This window comes from Prenolepis imparis, unplaced genomic scaffold (genome assembly GCF_030444845.1).
Source record: "Prenolepis imparis isolate NDT839.2.m4 unplaced genomic scaffold, iyPreImpa1.0 SCAF_10, whole genome shotgun sequence".
Lineage (NCBI taxonomy): Eukaryota > Metazoa > Arthropoda > Insecta > Hymenoptera > Formicidae > Prenolepis > Prenolepis imparis.
Genome location: NW_028141168.1, coordinates 12,857,649 through 12,876,507, shown reverse-complemented (window position 1 = coordinate 12,876,507; position 18,859 = coordinate 12,857,649). Strand labels below are relative to the sequence as shown.

The 18,859-nt window shown below is 39.5% G+C and overlaps 3 protein-coding genes across 7 annotated transcripts in view; 1 reads left to right on the top strand and 2 right to left on the bottom strand.

Annotated features, from left to right (window-relative positions):
- The window catches only part of Btk29a (tyrosine-protein kinase Btk29A), a 27,991-nt gene extending 10,007 nt beyond the window's left edge, over positions 1-17,984 (bottom strand). For 3 of the 5 annotated variants that reach the window (XR_014426197.1, XR_014426196.1, XM_083047906.1), the window contains exons 1-4: positions 17,226-17,431; positions 16,413-16,595; positions 13,276-13,540; positions 12,479-12,802 (exon numbers count right to left, since the gene is read on the bottom strand). Coding sequence is in view for 3 of the 5 variants with exons in the window: in XM_083047906.1 (XP_082904032.1) it covers positions 12,479-12,802; positions 13,276-13,540; positions 16,413-16,595; positions 17,226-17,228 (775 nt within the window). In the remaining 2 variants the exon portion in view is untranslated. Of the gene's footprint in view, positions 1-445; positions 908-12,478; positions 12,803-13,275; positions 13,541-16,412; positions 16,596-17,225; positions 17,432-17,844 lie in introns of those variants that run through there. The other 2 variants (XM_083047907.1, XM_083047908.1) reach the window with 2 other exon arrangements.
- Positions 5,885-6,917, bottom strand: LOC145941720 (hemolymph lipopolysaccharide-binding protein-like). The gene is made up of 3 exons (XM_083047991.1): positions 6,726-6,917; positions 6,345-6,569; positions 5,885-6,268 (listed from the first exon to the last, which is right to left on the bottom strand). Exons 1-3 carry the CDS (start codon positions 6,859-6,861, stop codon positions 5,970-5,972), a joined length of 660 nt encoding a protein of 219 aa, XP_082904117.1. The 5' UTR covers positions 6,862-6,917; the 3' UTR covers positions 5,885-5,969.
- On the top strand, positions 17,927-18,859 carry Med7 (mediator complex subunit 7). Its single transcript, XM_083047984.1, has 3 exons — positions 17,927-18,256; positions 18,412-18,564; positions 18,659-18,859. The coding sequence occupies exons 1-3, from the start codon at positions 17,927-17,929 to the stop codon at positions 18,857-18,859; spliced, it is 684 nt and encodes a 227-aa protein (XP_082904110.1).

The following is an 18,859-nucleotide window of genomic DNA, read 5'->3' as shown; positions in this document are numbered from 1 at the left end:
CGCGCTAAAATTGTTCCACTTGTATACAGCGTGGTTATTCTACATTACAAATGTAGAACGCAAGCTTTAATTGCTTTGAAGCGACGGTACATTTATCGCTGTGCAGATTTATCGTTACATCTCCTTAAACATATCTGTTGAATGTTCCGTATCGCTTATATACATATCGTGTGGCTTGTAATTTTAATATCTCGTTCTATTAAAACGAATCCGGTCGCTCTCTCTCTCGTTGCAAAAGGTATTCGGATAATTTCAGCTTATAGTAGAAATTAACGTTGAGAAATATCGTACTTTGGGAGGCCATTAGCCCCGTCCAAAGGCTAAACCGGAGGAGAGTTAATCGAAATTAATATCAACCATTTTCGTGGCGGTGAGTCGATGTCGAGATCCGATTGTCGAAGAGTTTGGATTCTAAAAATGAGAAGAAAAGGTCGAATCGACTCACCGGAATTGCTATGAGCGTGTCCGGTAACGTTGCCGGTGGCCGAGTGGACCGCATTGGTAGCGGCGTTCGCGACCTGTTTAAGGGCGCTGATCACCAGCATGGTTTCCCGTTAATTAATCCAAACGCGATCAGCATCTGTCGCGCACGACACGCACTTTCGTCGCACTTTTCCGACTTTGCCCAAGGACGACTTGACGATCGCAACTCTCCAAGCTGCTGGCTCGACGCGGACTGGATACTCGGCTCGAGACGGTCTTAAACGCTCGCTCGCGCGAACAGCAGCAGCACCAACGCGAAAGGGAGTCGGAATCGTCGTCGTCGTCGTCATCGTCTCGCTTGGTCCCCTTCTTCGGAGTTTCACCTTCACGGAAGTCTTCCCTCGCCCGCTGATTAAAGCACGCCGACCGCAGACTAATGTAAGACGGCTCTTCGACACGCACTGCGACGCGTGATGCGAACGTTACGTGAAATATTGTTCCTCTGTCAGGAAATTGATATGTGTAATCGCGTCCGGAAATTAATTTTATATATATTTTATTGTATATTAATTTTTTTTAATTTTTTCTGATTCTTAATATATCAATTGTGCTGGCAATAAAATGGTTTATTATTAGAGAATCCCTCTTTACATATGTAGGGAAAAATTCTACACATATTAATTTCCGGAGAGAGAAATTGTTTATTATTAGAATTTCTCTATATATAGAAAGAGATTCTGATAATAAACAATTTTATTGCGAGCACCATTGATATTAAGAATTAAAATAAAAAAGAATTATACAGTAGAAAAATAACGTATTTACGAAACGATAAATAAACATTTTTCTCATCTTTCTATTCTAACGAAAAAGATTGCCTCTCAATTAACAGAATGCAGGTAAAGATTTTTCACCGCAATGAAATATTCGCGCGGACGGAGATAGATTGACGAATATCGATATCGGTTCATCGGCGCGTCGATTTCGCTCAGGCACCGTGGTGAAGTGCATCGTGTAGAAGTTATACGACCCGGGAAAATAGCTTGTGACATTGTAGACCAGCTTACCGGCAAACTCAGCACTTTGCGACAAGCACCTATCTGTACCACTCTCCCTCAGCGATGTCCAATTAAGTGTGCGCTAAGATTATCACGGGAAGCAGGAGCTTGAAACAGCAGCGAACAGCGGGGCGAAGGAACGTATATATACACGCGTGGGTGACAAATAAACCGCGCGCTTTAGCGACGCGGATAAATAAACCGTCCGACTTTAATGAAGACAAAGATACGCAATAAAATGTTAGAAAAGTGTTAGAGAGAAGAAGAAAAAAGAAAAAAAAAAGATAAAAGGAAGAAGCGAGTGGCGCGCGAGATCGCGCGACAGCAAACGTGATATCGTTATCGAGACTCGCGCGCTAAATCGAATTTCGAGCCCGCTTCCTCGGCTTCCTCGTCGACGTGTACTTGAGAAATTCGATGATCTCCTCGAGTTTTCCGAGCACGAATGGCGAAATACCGTACGTCGGGATATGCGCGCCCAACCACTTTCGAGGAGAGGCGAGACGTTTTTCGGAGCATCCCGAATCCCGGTGCGCATCTTAAATCACTCGGCTCGGCTTCGCACGCGCGCGAAACGGATATATCTCGCGTCGGGAACGATTATTATCCGCGAATATAAAAGCGGAAGAGATCGCGCGGCGTAGTTTACAATCCGGGGAGATTTCGGTTCGTTAAGAGAGACCCGCGTCTTCTATATATATAATATCGCGAATTCAGAGTATACTTGGTCCCTCGAGGGATATCGATTTTGCCTCTGCAAATTCGCTGAAAATTCTCGTAGCTGCTATATACCAGCACGCTATTATATGCATTATTCGAGTTCTTCGCGCGGAGAGTAGACGATTTCGACCTCTCGCTGCTGCTGTTGTAACAAAAGCGAAGTGGCTGGAGTAATATGCCGACGACGACGATGACCCGAATATCGCGAAAATAGGGGAGTCAAACAAGAAGTGTGCCTGTTGTAGACAGAGCCGCTGCGTCGCGAGCGCATTTTCTAGGAAATCCGGTCCGTCAAAACGTGGGAGAGAAACTGGGAGGTGGGTTTCCTGATTCTCCGACCGACACTCTCGAGCCGAATGCATAACTGGGTTTCCAGGACGGACGTAATTCCGCCGCGAATGTGTAAGTGGAAGCTAATTTTAAATAATAATTTTCAATTCGCGCCCGCGTCGCGAATCTTTCGCGATTCTTAATATCGCGTGACAGATATAGATGGATATCTTCTCGCCGAAATAAGACGGATCGCGATTGATCGACCGTGAACGATCATATGCGATAACGCATCATTCGCCATCACTTTATGTATTAACGGAGGAATCGATTTCATTGAATCTCATCGAATCATCCCGGGATCCTAGCCGCGTGATATGCGGTCTTTGCTTGAATTTCGGTCGATCCTGTCTCTACATCCACGTTGCGTTTTGCACAAGCGGATTCCCGCAAAGCGGTTTAAGCCCCGACGCTTCCGCGGAAATGGGAGGGAAAACAAGCTTCTGGTATTATACCATTTCGGAATTAACGACATGGATATACTTATAAAAGAGTATTCCTAAAAATATAATTTTTAATTCACATTATAAATCCAATACTCGTATATTTATATTTACGATTATAAATATATTCATATATTTATAATCGTAAATATAAATATATGAATATAAAGAGATTAGCTAATAAATCTTTCTCTCTCTCTCTCTTTCTTTCTCTTTTCAACAATTTGACAAGTCTATCTTATAAAAGAATATAAAAACGTAACATTGCAGATTGTTTATTTCTCCTCCTATGACGAGAATCGCGCATTTTTTTTATCATTAGCATTATCAGATTTGCTAGACAATTCGATCGTCCGTTTGGTGCATTCTGTTACGTGTATAACATAGTTAGTCATCCTCTTCATAAAGATTGTAAAATCCGAGGTAAACCGTGTTTTATATTTTTCTCTTTAAATTTGAAATTGGAATTGATAATCGCTAAGTAATTTAAACGCATTCGTAATTATCATTGTTATCTAATTAATCCATTAATTAATACAAACAGACAATTATATAAATACATAATGCGTTAGTTAAAACGTGAAAGAATGTGCTCCATATATATGTGCGTGTGTGTGATATTTGATGAATCATTCTCTTTATCTCCTTCCTGAATACAAGTCCGATGAATCTTGTTTCAGGCGGGTCTATGAGGAGAAGAACACATGCGTGCCCAATCTGACAAATGTTCTCCAATTTCTCTTTATTATTTGATAATAATCGCTTGCGGATTAATGTTGATCGTATATGTAACAAAACATTTGCTGGACTACATTATTATCATATTAATTACCGGCTTCTTGTTTTATCAAAAAACTGGGTCATTTTATAGAATCATAATATAGAGACATTTTAATATTTTTTATATCTTTTAGAGACGCGAAAAATGTTCCTATATCCTTTTAAAAATTAAAAATTATTTATTCAAGTAATATAAAAAAAACTCGTCTAAAAAGGAGAATGAATTCACATGTATCTTGTGATCATTAATATGTTTTAATATTTCGAGATAAAAATATCTAATTATCAATATAAAATTCTCTAGTAACAATCATTTTAAAGCAATTGTTGGAAAAAAATTAAAAATAAAGAAAAATTAAAAATATAGAAAATAAAAATATATACCTATACAGGTCTTACGTCTTAACATGACTAATTAATTCAAGTTCTGTTACATTCGTGTATTTTGTGCAAGAAAAGAAACGGGAGTGGAACCGATATGTATCTCGAAGCTAATGGGACCGACTAAATTTCACACCTCTAACGAATTAACAAGAAAAGGAAGAGATAATACAGTAAATCCACCAATTGGTTTCGGTGAAATCCTCACGATAATCCTTGCGAAAATGCATAAGAAATTAGAGTAAACATTATTTCAACCGCTAGAAACTTCTATCGAGCAGCAACACGACGTTCAAGATGAAGGATCGTACTCGCCGATGCTGCCAATCAATACTTGGAGAGCAGCTAAACTCGAAGCGCTTTTTACGACCGTTTTCCATTTGCGGTTCTCGCGGTCGCCGATGAATCCCTATTGAGAGACACAATTGTCTGCGCCAAGAACATCCCTGACAGTTCAATATTTAAATATACATTTAGATTTATGCGCTATTCTCCCAGGTGTCTCTCTGTCGGACAGAGATCTTAGTATCTTAATAATTAACTCGTTAATTCTGCTAAATTAATGATGCAGTTTCGCTTTTTAATTATTCGTATTTATAACGCGCGTAATTAAAAGCAAATAGTTTCTTTTTAGCGAATTATAGCATAATTCTTTTTTTATACAACGCAATAAATACACGCACGAGCAGAATCAATTCTGTCTAGTCTCTTTTTTTCCGACCTCTCTCGTTTATATATCCCATGATCAAATACTTTTCTCGTACCGTCTCGCATAAAAACACAATATACACGATGTATCTGTCAGAGGCCATTAGATCGGCAGTTACGACTACATTCAATCTCTTTTTACCACACCTATCTCCCTTATTGAATCTACGTTTGCCGGTGTCGTCACGTACGAATCGGCCTTTTATTTATTATTACTATGATAGATGTTATGGAACGTTGTTTTTTGTGAAAAGGAAGAAGCTAGTCTTTGCAGAATATCCCGGGGATAAACGGATTGTTTCAATACGAAAATAAAATAGAGCGATTCGAAACACAGGAAATTCGATAATATCCCGTAACGTTTACGTCGAATAAAGCATCCGTATAAGATGAAAGTACACGGATTTATAACAGTTACACAAAACTAAATATATATATATATATATATATATATATATATATATATAAATTTCAATGGAGTAAACTTGGATTTTACAATTATCCGATTGACGCTCCTTCATTCCCATCGGTCTCTCCATACATCGAAACCGGAAGAGAACTCAATCGTCTTCATTCGCAAACTCGATTACTCGCTATTCGAGAGTCAACTGAATAGTATTCACGGCTATACAATATCGCGAGCGCGACACTTTTCGTCGGTCTTACTCTCGAGTAGTTCAAACTATAGGATACACACTCGCTCATCCAACTGTATATGCTATCATTGCACTCCAGACGCAAGTCGATCTTTCAATGGGATCCCTTAATATCAGTAGGAAATAACAGAGAACTGACAAGTGAAATTGCGGTTCGACGTCGCGTCGCGATTAATTTAATCCGTCCTCGCGTTTCCCACGCTTTGCGGAAGCGAGAGGGAAATCAAGTTTGCGACATCGTGTAAACACTTGAATATTAACGACATCGATATTCAAAAAGTAAAAGTGAATTTCTATAAAATATAGAATATCTATATTTAATATAAAATATTTTACAAAAATCCGGCCCTCGATTCAAAATTACAGAAACAGAAGACGGAAAAAATGGAGTTGCTCATTTATTTACACGTACTATTATAAATGTACACGTGCGATTATCTATTATACTAGTAGATCTCTCTAAAACAATTTTACAGAGGGATCTCGCAGAAGAAAGGAAGTGACAAATCACAATTGACATCGTCCATCCCGCCCTCCCTAACGAGAGCCGCGCAATTTTGATTACCGTCAAAGTTATCAGGTAGGTTCGGCCATTTAGTCGTCCATCTCGTGTACCCAGTATTTTCTAAGGTCTCACCCTTAACGGTAACCCAATTGCCCTCTTCAAAATAATCATGAACCCCGAGCCAAGCCGAGTCGATGTTTCCCTCTTGCAGCATATGCAAAAGAATCTTTTCCTCCGATTCCGAATTGATAATCGCCAAGTGACCTAATCGCGTATAAAGTACATGTAATAAAAAATATTCTGTTCGGGGCTATCGTTATCACGTCGGTTCTTTTATTACCTCCTTCCTGGATACAAGTCTGGCGAGCCTTGTTCCAGGTGAGCTTACGTGGATGAAGCTTGTGAGCACTTATGCCAGGTGTGACGATGTAACCCTCCAATCTTTCCTTACTACTCGGTAACAATCGTTTGAATTGTTGCTCGTTGTATATATAAAATACTTGCTGACCCACGTGATAGTTATTGTGTCCGTTCATAACAACCACGTGCTTCTTATTGAGCTCCTCTGATATAGAAGAAGATATTTTAATAGTCTCCGAAATGTATAAAAAATGTTCCGCGTTTTTTAAAGTCAAATATATTTCATCTAATGTATCGTTTAACTTTTCGATTTAAATATAATTATCTAAATATAATTTAGATTGAGAAAAATATTATTTACCTGCAACTTCACTGCAGTTGGGATTATTTGATTTTACCAATTCTAATGGAAGGATCTTAGTGTCACTTTGAGCGAATGTATATCCTTGGGTTTGACAGCAAAAAATAAAAACTAGAACTGGAAGATATTTGAACATTGTTAAATGTTGCTACTTGACGGTCTTGTAAAGCAATGCCACGGCTATTGCTAGTTAATGTCTGTCTTTTATTTGTTCGTTAAGATACCGATGACCCGAGTCGGGTCACGAACGAAGATTAAGATTGTAAATCATCTGCTGATCTCGGCAAAATGAGAAAAGCAATAAATTAATATGTCGTAATATATAATATCGTACGCTGAAAAGGTTTAACAATACGATTGCGCGTGGTCGCGCAACTGGGCGACAATTACGCAACGAAATTACCAGTAATTTCAGCGATTCAAATCACTTATTATCCCGTTGCTTTGTATATCCTATTACAAATGTAGATTATCTGCGGCAAACCCGATAAATCTATAATATTATACAGATAATCGTATTTTAATATGGAATTGTATTGTGTTTTTGATGCATATAAATATTTTTCATTCAATCTTTGATACATTTCTTTTTTAAATATGATATTTTTGATAATTTTCTATCATTTTTTAACGCTAGTATATGAACTAAATTATCGTCGGCATTATATTTTCATAATATTCTGAAAATTTAACAGTGCAACAGCGGTAGCAGAAACGTATTTTCCTGACAGAAACGCAATCTAAAAAAAATTTCCAAAAAGTAAATGAAACAAATGAGAAGACATATAGTTTTTTTTAGAAAAATATGCAAAAGATATAGTGTATAAAAAAGCCGTTTAGCGATGGCTAAATTACTGGCTAACGTGGTACGCCTCGCTGACTAAACGCTCAATTTAACAACGAGAGAGATCGCAGCTAAAGGCATTTTTGTGACAATACAATACCGGTGTAAAGTAGTGGTTAGAAACTAGAACCGGCTATCTCTGCGTTAAAACGTGCTATAATTCTATTTGCGAAACGCGAATAAAATTGGTAAAGACTCTAAACTATTCTATCTTTAAACGCGTTTAATGAAAAAAAATGACATTGCAATGATGCTTGTAAATGATATACGATCTGTATTTGCATAGTTGCATACGCGCGAATCAGCTGTACTCTTCGAATAATTTAACTTGTATCTGTATGTGATGTTTGCTACTTTATACATATATGTGTGCGAGAATGGAGAGGCAACAATTATGGAACAGAATTTCGTAATAGTCAAACTTGCAGCGAGATGATGTCAGAAACGATTTGTATCCTAATTAAAGCCAAACTTGTCAAAGTCGTTTAAGATCTTTTACATATTTTTTTTTCTTTGAAAGAGATGGTTTTTAGCAAAGGATTTTCCCACGCTTTATCGAATCCGAAATACATGTGAATGTTAATATTCTTCGCAAACGCGATATGACACTTGAAAAGAAATCTTTGCTCGTTTTTTGCAAGAAGGGTCATATCGAAAGATTCCAAAGTCACTCGTTCGCGATCATATTCGAGAATCCTTTGAAAGAATGCTCTCAATCAATTAGCATTTATACCGTCAGATCAGCCATCGCGACGTGTCTCTCTTTCTCTTTCTCTCGCGATTAAGCCGAAAATTTATTCGCCTTCGAGCGATATTCGCGTCTTCGAGAATTAAACTGGAAGCTCCTCTTGAAGATTCATTCAAGGCTGCGGATTTAATAGCCCCGAAGAGAAACGAGAGATTCGCGCAATAAGAAGGAAACGTCGCGACGCGCGCAGTTACACTGACTGAGAAGTTCGTTCGGGAGATAGCTTTGGGATTTTCTCGAGCAACGTTACGTTAGTTTCGTCGCCACACCAGGTTCCATCTCTCTATTCATTCATTTGCTTCTTTTTTTTTGTCTTTATTCCCTTACCGCAATTCCCTCCTCGCATTTTCCCGATTCGAGCCAACTCGGGAGGATGTCTCTCGCGAACCGGTTGCGCTCTATCGGTTATTTAATCAAATATCTCTCACTACAATTTATTGATTATCCGCCGTACGGCGTAGTCCTCAGTGTGTGCTTTGCTCATCCGGCTTTTATTTCATGGCACGCTCCAGTGTGCAGATTGTCCGACAGACACATCTCCGTCTTCACGGATATATCCCGCACGGATAACGCGTCGCCGATGAAGAGCAATCGCTCGGAAAACGAAAACGGGAAACGAAAAGCGGCTGTGAATTGCTTTGATATAGAAGTAATCAATCGCGAGCATTGAATTGACTCGTTATAATCGATCGACATTCGATTCGACGAAGCGCGCAATTGGCCGCGACATTAACGACTCGGAATGTCTCGTAATAATACACGCCGAGAATCGCACTTCAGTGATGAAGCGAAAAATAAATATAAAAAAAAAAGAAAAAAATCACGTCGGACGAAAAAGAGAAATGCTCGGTGACGAGTCGAGGATGCTCGAGGGGGAAAAAAAAGGGACCGCTGCTGTGTTTCGCGATGCGTCGTGTATTCGGAGATAGTTAAGATTTAGCTCTCGGCTGCATTCATTTGCTTAACTGTAGCGCCTCCGTTCTCCGTAGTCAAGCGAACTTGTTAATTGCGTGCTCGACCTACTCGACGTTCATATAATGGAGTCGTGTCACGTCTGATATACCGCGGCGAGCGAGTTAAAGCGGCAGGACCCGGATGAAAGATGAAGATCCGTCGAGGGAGAAAAGCGCGAGGGACCGATACTCGTCAAAGCGTAAACGAGTAACGACCAAGTGTAATTTACATACAACTTGGAAACGTATTCACAGATTTACTATTCGTGCATTCAAAGCTTTCGTATGCGCGGTGTTGGAATTTCGCTTCACAAATTTCACGTAATTATCGCGAATTGTTTATCCTTAAATTCGCGAGATTCTCAACGAACATGACGCAATCTTACGCGGAACATACAATGTCATAAAGTCATAAATCAAGATAGGAGTCTTGAGTTAAATTACCTCAACCGCCCTCCTACCGCGCTCCGAGGCATCGAGGATCGAATATTGCATGCATAAATGCAAACCTATCTACCGCGAAAACAATGCACAGATTGGCATTACGTCGCGTATTATAAATTCAAGGGAAGTGCGAGATTTTGGTAAATCACATCGATTCGAAATCAATAGAGAATAATATCGTTACTTAAGCGGAAATGTTATAATATAGGAACTTTATTTCAGCCAGGGGTCTCCCTCTCTGTATAACGAGAAACGCCCTAAGCGATTACTTTGACCAAGTTGGGATAATTGCTAACCGGATAATGGTCGTTACCTAACACCGTCAAGTTTTAACAGAAACTATCGGAAAAGCTGAAAAACGATAATAACACGTCAAACAAATATTCGACGATAGACGTATAATAGGGGAAAGATGCTCTTCTTTAAGTAAATAAGTTAAATAATTAAATCGATTCTCGGCATCGCATCTGCCGCCTCGGTGCATCACCGATATGAATTCGATTAATTTCCAGAATCAAATTTGTATTTTTTATTTTGCCTCAGAAGCACATCGAACGCCAGTCTCAATACTTAAGATTTGCGATTAAAATATCTCAAATTCAATTTTGCCGTTAAGTAGGTCAGCTTCGTTCAAGGAACTCTTCGCGAAGACTATCGTAAGTTTCGTCTCGTGCGGTTTCGCCCCCGATATATTCCGCTTCAGACTTTTAACACAAATGGATGATAGACTGACACAGTCGAGAAAGATAAACTTCTGGTGCATGGAAAAAGTTACTGTCAAAAATATGATGAAAGGAATGATAATGCACGGGAGAAACCATCCCGGTTAAACTCAAACTCCGCCGTATTAATTTAACGCGGTTTATACATATAATACAGTGACGTGTTAAAACAAAAATATATGAGTGGGCACTTATTTTGCGCGATCGCTCGATGTTACACGTATCGATTTTTAATAAAAGGTTGTCTAATAATAAGATTTCCTTGGTAAAAACCGTCATCTGCGTCATACCGTTCCTGGATGGAATATCACGCTTTTGGATATTTGCGAATGAGGAGAGATAATATTTGCAGATAAGAGATACATCTCTGAAAGTACGACGCGTCGAGAATCGAGTTCTAGTGTATATCTTTTGCAGCGTTCCTCTTTGCGACTGTCGTATTACGTACTTTAGCCGGTGACAATTTCAATCTCCTTAAGTTCGTCTTTTGATCCGCTAAGTAATAAGCGCTTCGCGATAATCAGATGAATCCACAACGGGACGGGAGGATGGATTTTCGTCTATCATTTCCCGTTGGAATGGAAACGCGAAAATCGTATCCCGCGAAATCGCGATGATACGAAATTTCAATTACCGATTCGCGGTATCGGGGGCACCGTTTGGCAAAATCGAAAGGCCTGTCTTGCCCCGAGCGATAAAGGAACTGGGACACTCGGGTTATTGGGGAGGAATGACGCTTGACCGAGAGGATTTTTCGCGTCGATTCGAGTTTCGACGTTGCAGCTTCGAAGAGTCGGAACGTTTCAACGGTACACAAAAATGTCACGCTTCCTGTTGTCTAAGAGAAAAGTTTTCGTGGCAGACGCCAGAGACTTTGACATTACGCCAATTCGCGGATACTGCTCCTGTTCACGACAAAGCTCCGTTTCATCGTTTTACGGTTGTCTCGTTCATGACAAAGACATCAGAAACGGAAGCCCATATGTACACGTATATAGACGTCATGTTTGCGCGCGTAATTTATCAATCACGCTTATATTATCGATATTTGAATCGAATAACACAAGAAATTTCTCCCTGAAGCATATTACTCTAAATTTAGTTTCTTTATCTTCTTTCAAAGTGCAAATTTTGTGGAAGTTGTACAAAGATTCGCACGCGATATAGATTCTTGGATATCGTGAACTTTGAAACAATTCCAACTTTGAAGACGTATACATAAAACGCTTTTTCGAGTCACAAGAGATGCGATTCCGCGTCGTTAGACAAGATGTAAGAAATCCAGATTCGCAGAAAATCAGTTGCCCGGAGACAATCCTCTTCCGGCGCTCTCATATTAGCCCGATAATCGTACGAGAGAAACGAGATTTTCTCCAGAGCAGAGGAATTCACTGCTTATTCCGATAAATTCCGATAGATAATGTCGCTCCGCAATATAGACAAAAGCTAATGCAGTAAACAAAGTGTCGGTCGATTTTGAAACGAGATAGACTCGTTATTGCGCGCATCAATAAATATTCAACGAGATATAAAGCGGCAATCAGTTAATTACACGTTGCTGATCACGCGCATTACCGATTGCTCGTGCATTATTTCAATATGTTTGGATAATTTTTTTCCGCGATAACAAATATTCATATGTTGCATATAAGTATATTGCCATTTGTGATGTTTTATATATATATGTGAATCGTAAATTGTATCAATTGAATCGTACAATTAGCCTGTATTCGGCCGCATGAAATACGGCGCGACATTTCGACAAGCGTATCATTGTCTCGTAAAACTAGATGGTATATCGACATTAAAAAAGGCCAGTACAAATAACAATAAATAACGCTTTTCCGGAGATAGCGTTTGATTCTTTATATCGATTGCGTCAATTAACGAATCCTAGCTATTAAACGACACGATAACAGCGGAACTTTCACGCTGACATCGAAATGAGAAGCGTATATCGATTAGCCACTGGGCCAATTAAAATCTCAGTAGGCTTTGTCAAAAACAAAGGCCAAAGCGTATAATAAATAAAAGGTACGAACCGATCGTTGAGCGGGCCTGGGTCTGGATGATCGGATTATTATTCGCCTCGGCGTTCGTCAACTGTGCACGATGATCGGACGTGACGGTGGTCGTCGAGGTGGTGTTGTTAATGGTACTGCCGAGCACGGATGTCGATGTCGTCGAGACCGACGTTGTCGTTGAGGACGGATTCGTGACGTTCATAGCCGATTTCGTAGCGGACCAGGAGCTGCAAGTGTCGCAGCCTTCGGCGGAACGTGTCGATAATCGGCAGCAGGACCAACGTTTCCCGCTCCACAAACCCGCGTGGTAACGCCCGCTCAAGCCCGAATTCTCACTGCACACTGCAAACGACGAATATCGTTCGATTACATTTCTAAGAATGATATATTTAATAGATTCTTAATAGCTTCTATAATAGATTGTGACGAGATCGTATTTCTTTTTTATATAAACTCGCAGGATACTTCAATATTTATTCCTCGGAATATAATATTGGCCCAAAATATGTGTCACATCTATAAATTTATATTTGTATTTATAAAATATACGATATGAGATTTCTTCCCACCTGCAATAAAGCTTAGAGACCGAAAGGATTCAGATCAACGTTAATGCGTTCAACTCATATCATAAGTTATCGAAATAAATATTACAAGGGGATAATACGCATCTTGTCGTAAGAAGCTTCACGAGTGCAATATTTGCGCGAACCCGCATTGAATGTTAATGCGAGGGGAGAAGGGAGAGGGAAAGCGGAAAATGGAATGAGGAAATGAGTAAGACGGAAATAAGAAAAAAAAAAAAGGAAACTTACCAGCGCGTATGGCACGTATCCATTCGGCGCGATCCTGCTCGCGAGCGGCGAGTAGATAGAGCGTGTACTCTTGACCAGCTTCTCGATATCCGACCTGGAAGGGTAGTCCGGATGGAATTCCGCCGCCTCCGCTGCCCGCGTCGCCACCACCCGCCGCATCGCCGACACCGCCGCCTCCGCCGCTTCCGGTGCTACCACTTCCGAGACTGGCCGTCTCCACCACGTGGACGCTCTCCACGGCGATCCGTCCACGTTCCTTACGGCGCTGTAACCACAACCACGATTTCTATAATTAGAATTTAATAGTTAATACATTAAAAATCCATCATGCCGCGATCTCTCGGTCTGGATCTGCTACCAACAACTTTCACTATAAATGTAGCTGTAGTTGAAATATTACAAGATATACAGAAACATGTATTTTGAAAAATTTTGTTTTAAAAACAGTATAAATATTTGCATATTTGATTACTGTTACTAAATAAGTTTGGCCTATATTTCACAAATTTGATAAATAATAAAAGCGAGAGAAAGAGCAAGGGTTCGATAAAAATACAAAATGTTTTAGTCTATATTTTCATTAAATATAGCTGTTGAGATATTACAAAATGTTGAAAAATATATTTTTTATCTTAAAAGCAGTATAAATATTTACATATATATTTAATAAATGTTACTAAATAAATTGAGCTTATACACATTTCATAAATTTAATAATAAAAGCAAAAGAGATAATGCTCAATAAAAATACAAAATGCATTAATGTATTTTTATCGAGCACTCTTTTTTTCTCTTGCTTTTATTATCAAATTTGTCAAAAATAAAATAAAATAAAATAAAATATATTTTAAACTTTATAATTATTTTAATATAATAATTTTAAAATCAATTTTAGATATAAAATACAAAATATGAAAAATAGTTATATTAAAACTTTATGTTTAAAATTTTTTTATATTTATATAAAATACTATATATAGATTTATATAATAAATAATCCCGGAGTTAGATAAAAAATTAGAATATGTGCAGGTGAAGATGTCCGATCAATGTAGATCAATCCTCCGAATTTCAAGATATGATATACACTTCAGACGTGAAAAGTAATTTACGAGCGCGGATGGCATCGAGCGACTCTCCCCGGGGAGGATTCGTAGTGGAATTCATGATAAGCGGGTTCGCGAGCAACATGGATTTTCCATTCGACGACGTGGGGATCTAATCGAACAGAGACAAAAGAGAGGAACGGGAAGAAATATCCAAATTTGATGAAAATTTTCTTTACCTCCACTTTGTATGATGGATCTCGCGACGCGGTGAACAGAACGAGACCGACCAAGTCGATATATCGGGGAAATTCGCACGTGGAGCACGCTGTCGTCTCGGCCGAGATCGGTACGGGATGAAACGGACGGACCTTTTGGAAACGGACGATCTTCTCGAAACGAACGTTTAACTGATGAAAAAGATCGAGATTGATCTAATTCATCTAATTCACGATGTCCTACAGTGCCGAGAATCGATAGATATACTGTAGCTCAAAATCGCGGGTCAGATGGAATCTGGACCGTGGATCTGAAGGTCCCGTATCGGATCAGGATCCGACTAGAGAGCGACTGGTTACCGCCAAGGATCAAGGCGCGCGTCTCGTTCCTTCGCACCCTCGTCGTCGCCTTCGACGAGAGAGATTAAAACGTCATAGACTCGTCCAAGGAATCGTCAACTCGCGAAATGGTATCGGGGTACCAAACGGAACCGGAAGAATCAGCGTAGCCAAATTCGTTGCTCTTCGTCTAGACCGACCTCGAACGACGGCCACTGACTGAGCGAGCGAACGGTATCAGGAACCCAACGACGGAGTGGTAGAAAGGACGAAGAGTAGGAGGAGGAGGCAGGATAGAGAATTCGCACGGGGCGCCTGCGCCACTAATTTTACACACGGTATATCACGGGGTATGTTATCCGCCAACCCTCCATCGAAAGCAGCCCCCGGTCCACCTACCTAACAGCTCGCTTGGCTACGGAGGTAGCTATTGGTACTAGTTGCGACCGCACGCAGTTACCGAACCGATAGTTACCGATTCTCACCCTGCTCGTCGCTGGGAAGATTCAGGGGACCAGTGCAATAAAGGCGGGATTAAGCCTCGAACGCTATTCTCTGAAATCTACATTGGGATGGTGAACACACAATTGTCTAAATCATATATAATCATATATAATCATATAAATTGACACGTAATTAACGTAAACTTAAAACTACTATTAATTAGAAGGTTAATAATAAGATAGGTCTTTTTATCTCTTAATTTTCTAAATAATTTAAAACTAAACATTAAGAATTTAAAGGCTCCTTCTATATTAAATATAAATTAAGTATTACATAGGCTATAGGAGCACGTACGCGGATTTCGGTGCGTTGATTCCAACGAAAATTAAGTTTTCGTTGGAATCAAATAATTGTGCACGGGGCACGAATATTGCTTGGTACACTGCCAAGACTTTTTTCGGAATAATCTCTACTAGAGATTTTTAATTCCGATTATCCTCTCTGACCCCCCTACAGAAATATAGGCAAGAAAAATATTGGCGACTTTCGGACCAATATTTTTCTCCTACTTAATTTAAAACTATTTTTATAATTTAAAAGCGAAAATGATAATATTAAATTTTATGTAAAAGTAATCTAAAATGTATTGTAAAGAGGAAAATATTTCAAAATAGATGTTTCTGGTGTTTAATAAGGAAATAATTGTTTATATACATATTGTATATGATGTAATTATACATAAGTAAAAATGTTGCAATGTATTTCAACTAGTCTTTGCATTCAATATCTGTATAATTTACATATAATTATGATTTAATAAGATTTTTTTCAATATTCATAATTATTTGTTACAATTTCTCTTTATAATAGTAACAGCAATTCTTCAACATAAATTTCAAACAAGAATTTTATAAGAGTAATAAAATATTAATGAAAAAACAACTAGAATAAGTTAACTAAAATTGAATGAGCTATTGCTGCTATACGATTAGCATAATGTTAAAGAAGGACTAAATTGATCGTGGACTCATTACGGTTTACTCTTATTATTATAGTAAATTGAGATATTATAAATTTCAAAACTACTCACCTCGCTATCTCCATCGTAGTAAATAAGATGGTGTTTTGTCAGGATAAACCATCGTTGCTTATAATTGACTGGAGTGAAGCGCTTCTTGTTTTGGGAACGTTTTATCATAAATCCTTGACGAATAACATCTCCACCTTTTGGCTCTAGCTTCCCATCCTTCCCTGCCATCACAGGAGGGCCTCCCTAGCAACAGTAAAAAATATCATTTTTATGCACAATAACAGGACCTTCATTAGAAATTAAACATCTCATTGCGCATTCTGAGCCTAGAGTGAGAACTGATACTTGTTGCACATCACATCCTGAGATCCAACATTCCTACACTCCTATGAGTGGAACAAATAATTACATATTTCATTCAATTTCTCTGTATTTTGATTTTCATCTCGCGTATCCGGACCATATCGCCAAGTGACAAGGGACGCGGACGGAATTTCTAAATATAGCATACCGGAATTTTTTCCTCGTTCCACAACCCGCTTCCTGCCTCCAATAATGCAACTCACGTGTCGATTATTAACGAGCAATTATCGTTCACACATCGCGGAGGCGAAAGCGACCGGTGCAGCCTGTCACGAAGAGGTTGAAAAAAAAAATAAAAAAAAAAATAAAAAAAAAAAAAAGAAAAAAAACGAAGCGAGCCCGAGAAAACGCGTCGGCCGAAATCAGCAAAGTGTCAACGCACCGAAAATCCTGCGTGTAGGATACGTGTATATGCGCGGTTATATACTCCCCCAACTGTTTGATAATTCGAATTCTACACACGCGAGGCCCAGCGAGGGCCGACATTTTCGCAGGAAATCTCGGTCTTACCATGCAACAGATGTATGCGCTAGCACCACGCAATCCCGACACTTGTCAAAAGCATGACCGGCGCCCAAACAAAGAATTCACGTGGAACGTACGCATATACACACACCGACAATCTGTCAAACGAAGACGTCTCGCGGCGACGTCGGGAATTGGCGAGATACGAGGAAATGCCTCACTACGCTGGTCAAAATGGCGACCCGTAACCGCCCGCGAATGAAAAGAAACGGCAAACGTCAGATGGATCGACTCGCGATGGATCGAAGATCGTCTCGAATATCGATCGAAATGATTGACGTCATTTCTCGCGATTTTCCGCGATCGCGGAAAGGTCCAATCGAGACACGCGAGCCGCTCGTCGACTCGCGTTATCTGACGGCGGTGACAAAAATGGCGGACTAGCGGTCGTCTGTCGCTTTGTTTTTCTTGGAAGGCGTTTACGTTATTGTTATCGTATATACATGGTCTTTGAGAGCGTATATATAACACGAGGAGGAAACGGCTCTTGGACGTTCGTTCGGAGGATTCGGGAAGGAGACACCCGGGTTGCCCATCTCTTCTCGGTGACGAGAGAATACGATCTTAATTACGTGGAAACCGGCCTAACCTATTATCTACATACCTGTTTACGTTTTGAAATCTTCGTCTCTCGTCGATGAGTCGAGAATACCTTTCGTCATCGTGATCGGTTGGTGAGCCGAGACATGGCAGCTCCCGAAGCGATACAAGTCAGTTCCCTGCCGTTGCCGCCCGTTCAATACATCAATCAGTACACGGACGAAAATGTACGCCGTGGAAGAGCTCCGCGGCCACCGCCGATGATTCACGACAGCTACTCCATGTTCGGTAATGTGTTCAATACGGACGACACGATTATCAGACCGCTGGAGGCTCAAGGGATCAAAAGACTGTACCCGCAACACTTTGACCGTCGACGTGAATTAAAGAAGCTCAATCACTCTTTGCTCGTAAATTTCTTGGACTTGATAGATTTACTCGTTCAATGTCCCGACAGTCCCAGACGTGCGGAGAAGGTAATGTAATCTGTTATTCGAATAAGCTTTTGTTAGTTGACGCTATAATTTCTAACATCCATGTTGACGTTGATTCGAAAGATTTTCTTATATCATCCTCGCACAACAATAATTTATAACTTAATTTATACTTACAATAATTTATACTTTTATAGGTCGAAGACTTGAGTTTGTTATTTATCCATATCCATCATCTGCTGAATGAATTTAGACCGCATCAGGCCAGGGAAACGTTACGAGTTATGATGGAAATACAGCGTAGACAGCGTCTTGAAACAGCACTGCGTTTCCAGAAACACCTTGAAAAAGTAAATTTATTATTATTATTGGAATTTTTAATTTCTGTAATATTACACATGTTATACATTAATGATTTGTAATGGTATTATTTTCTCACTCTAGGTTCAAGAAATATTGCAGCATGCCTTACAGATGCTTCCAGATACTTCGGAACTGGATTCTAAACTTGCAATAAATACAGATATTATGGAATCGGTTGATAACATGGGTTTTAAACAACAAACTCAGGATCCTTGTAGTCCAAGCGATCGTATTATGTGTAAAGTGATAGACGATATGATTTCTTCAAATGGATTATTTTGA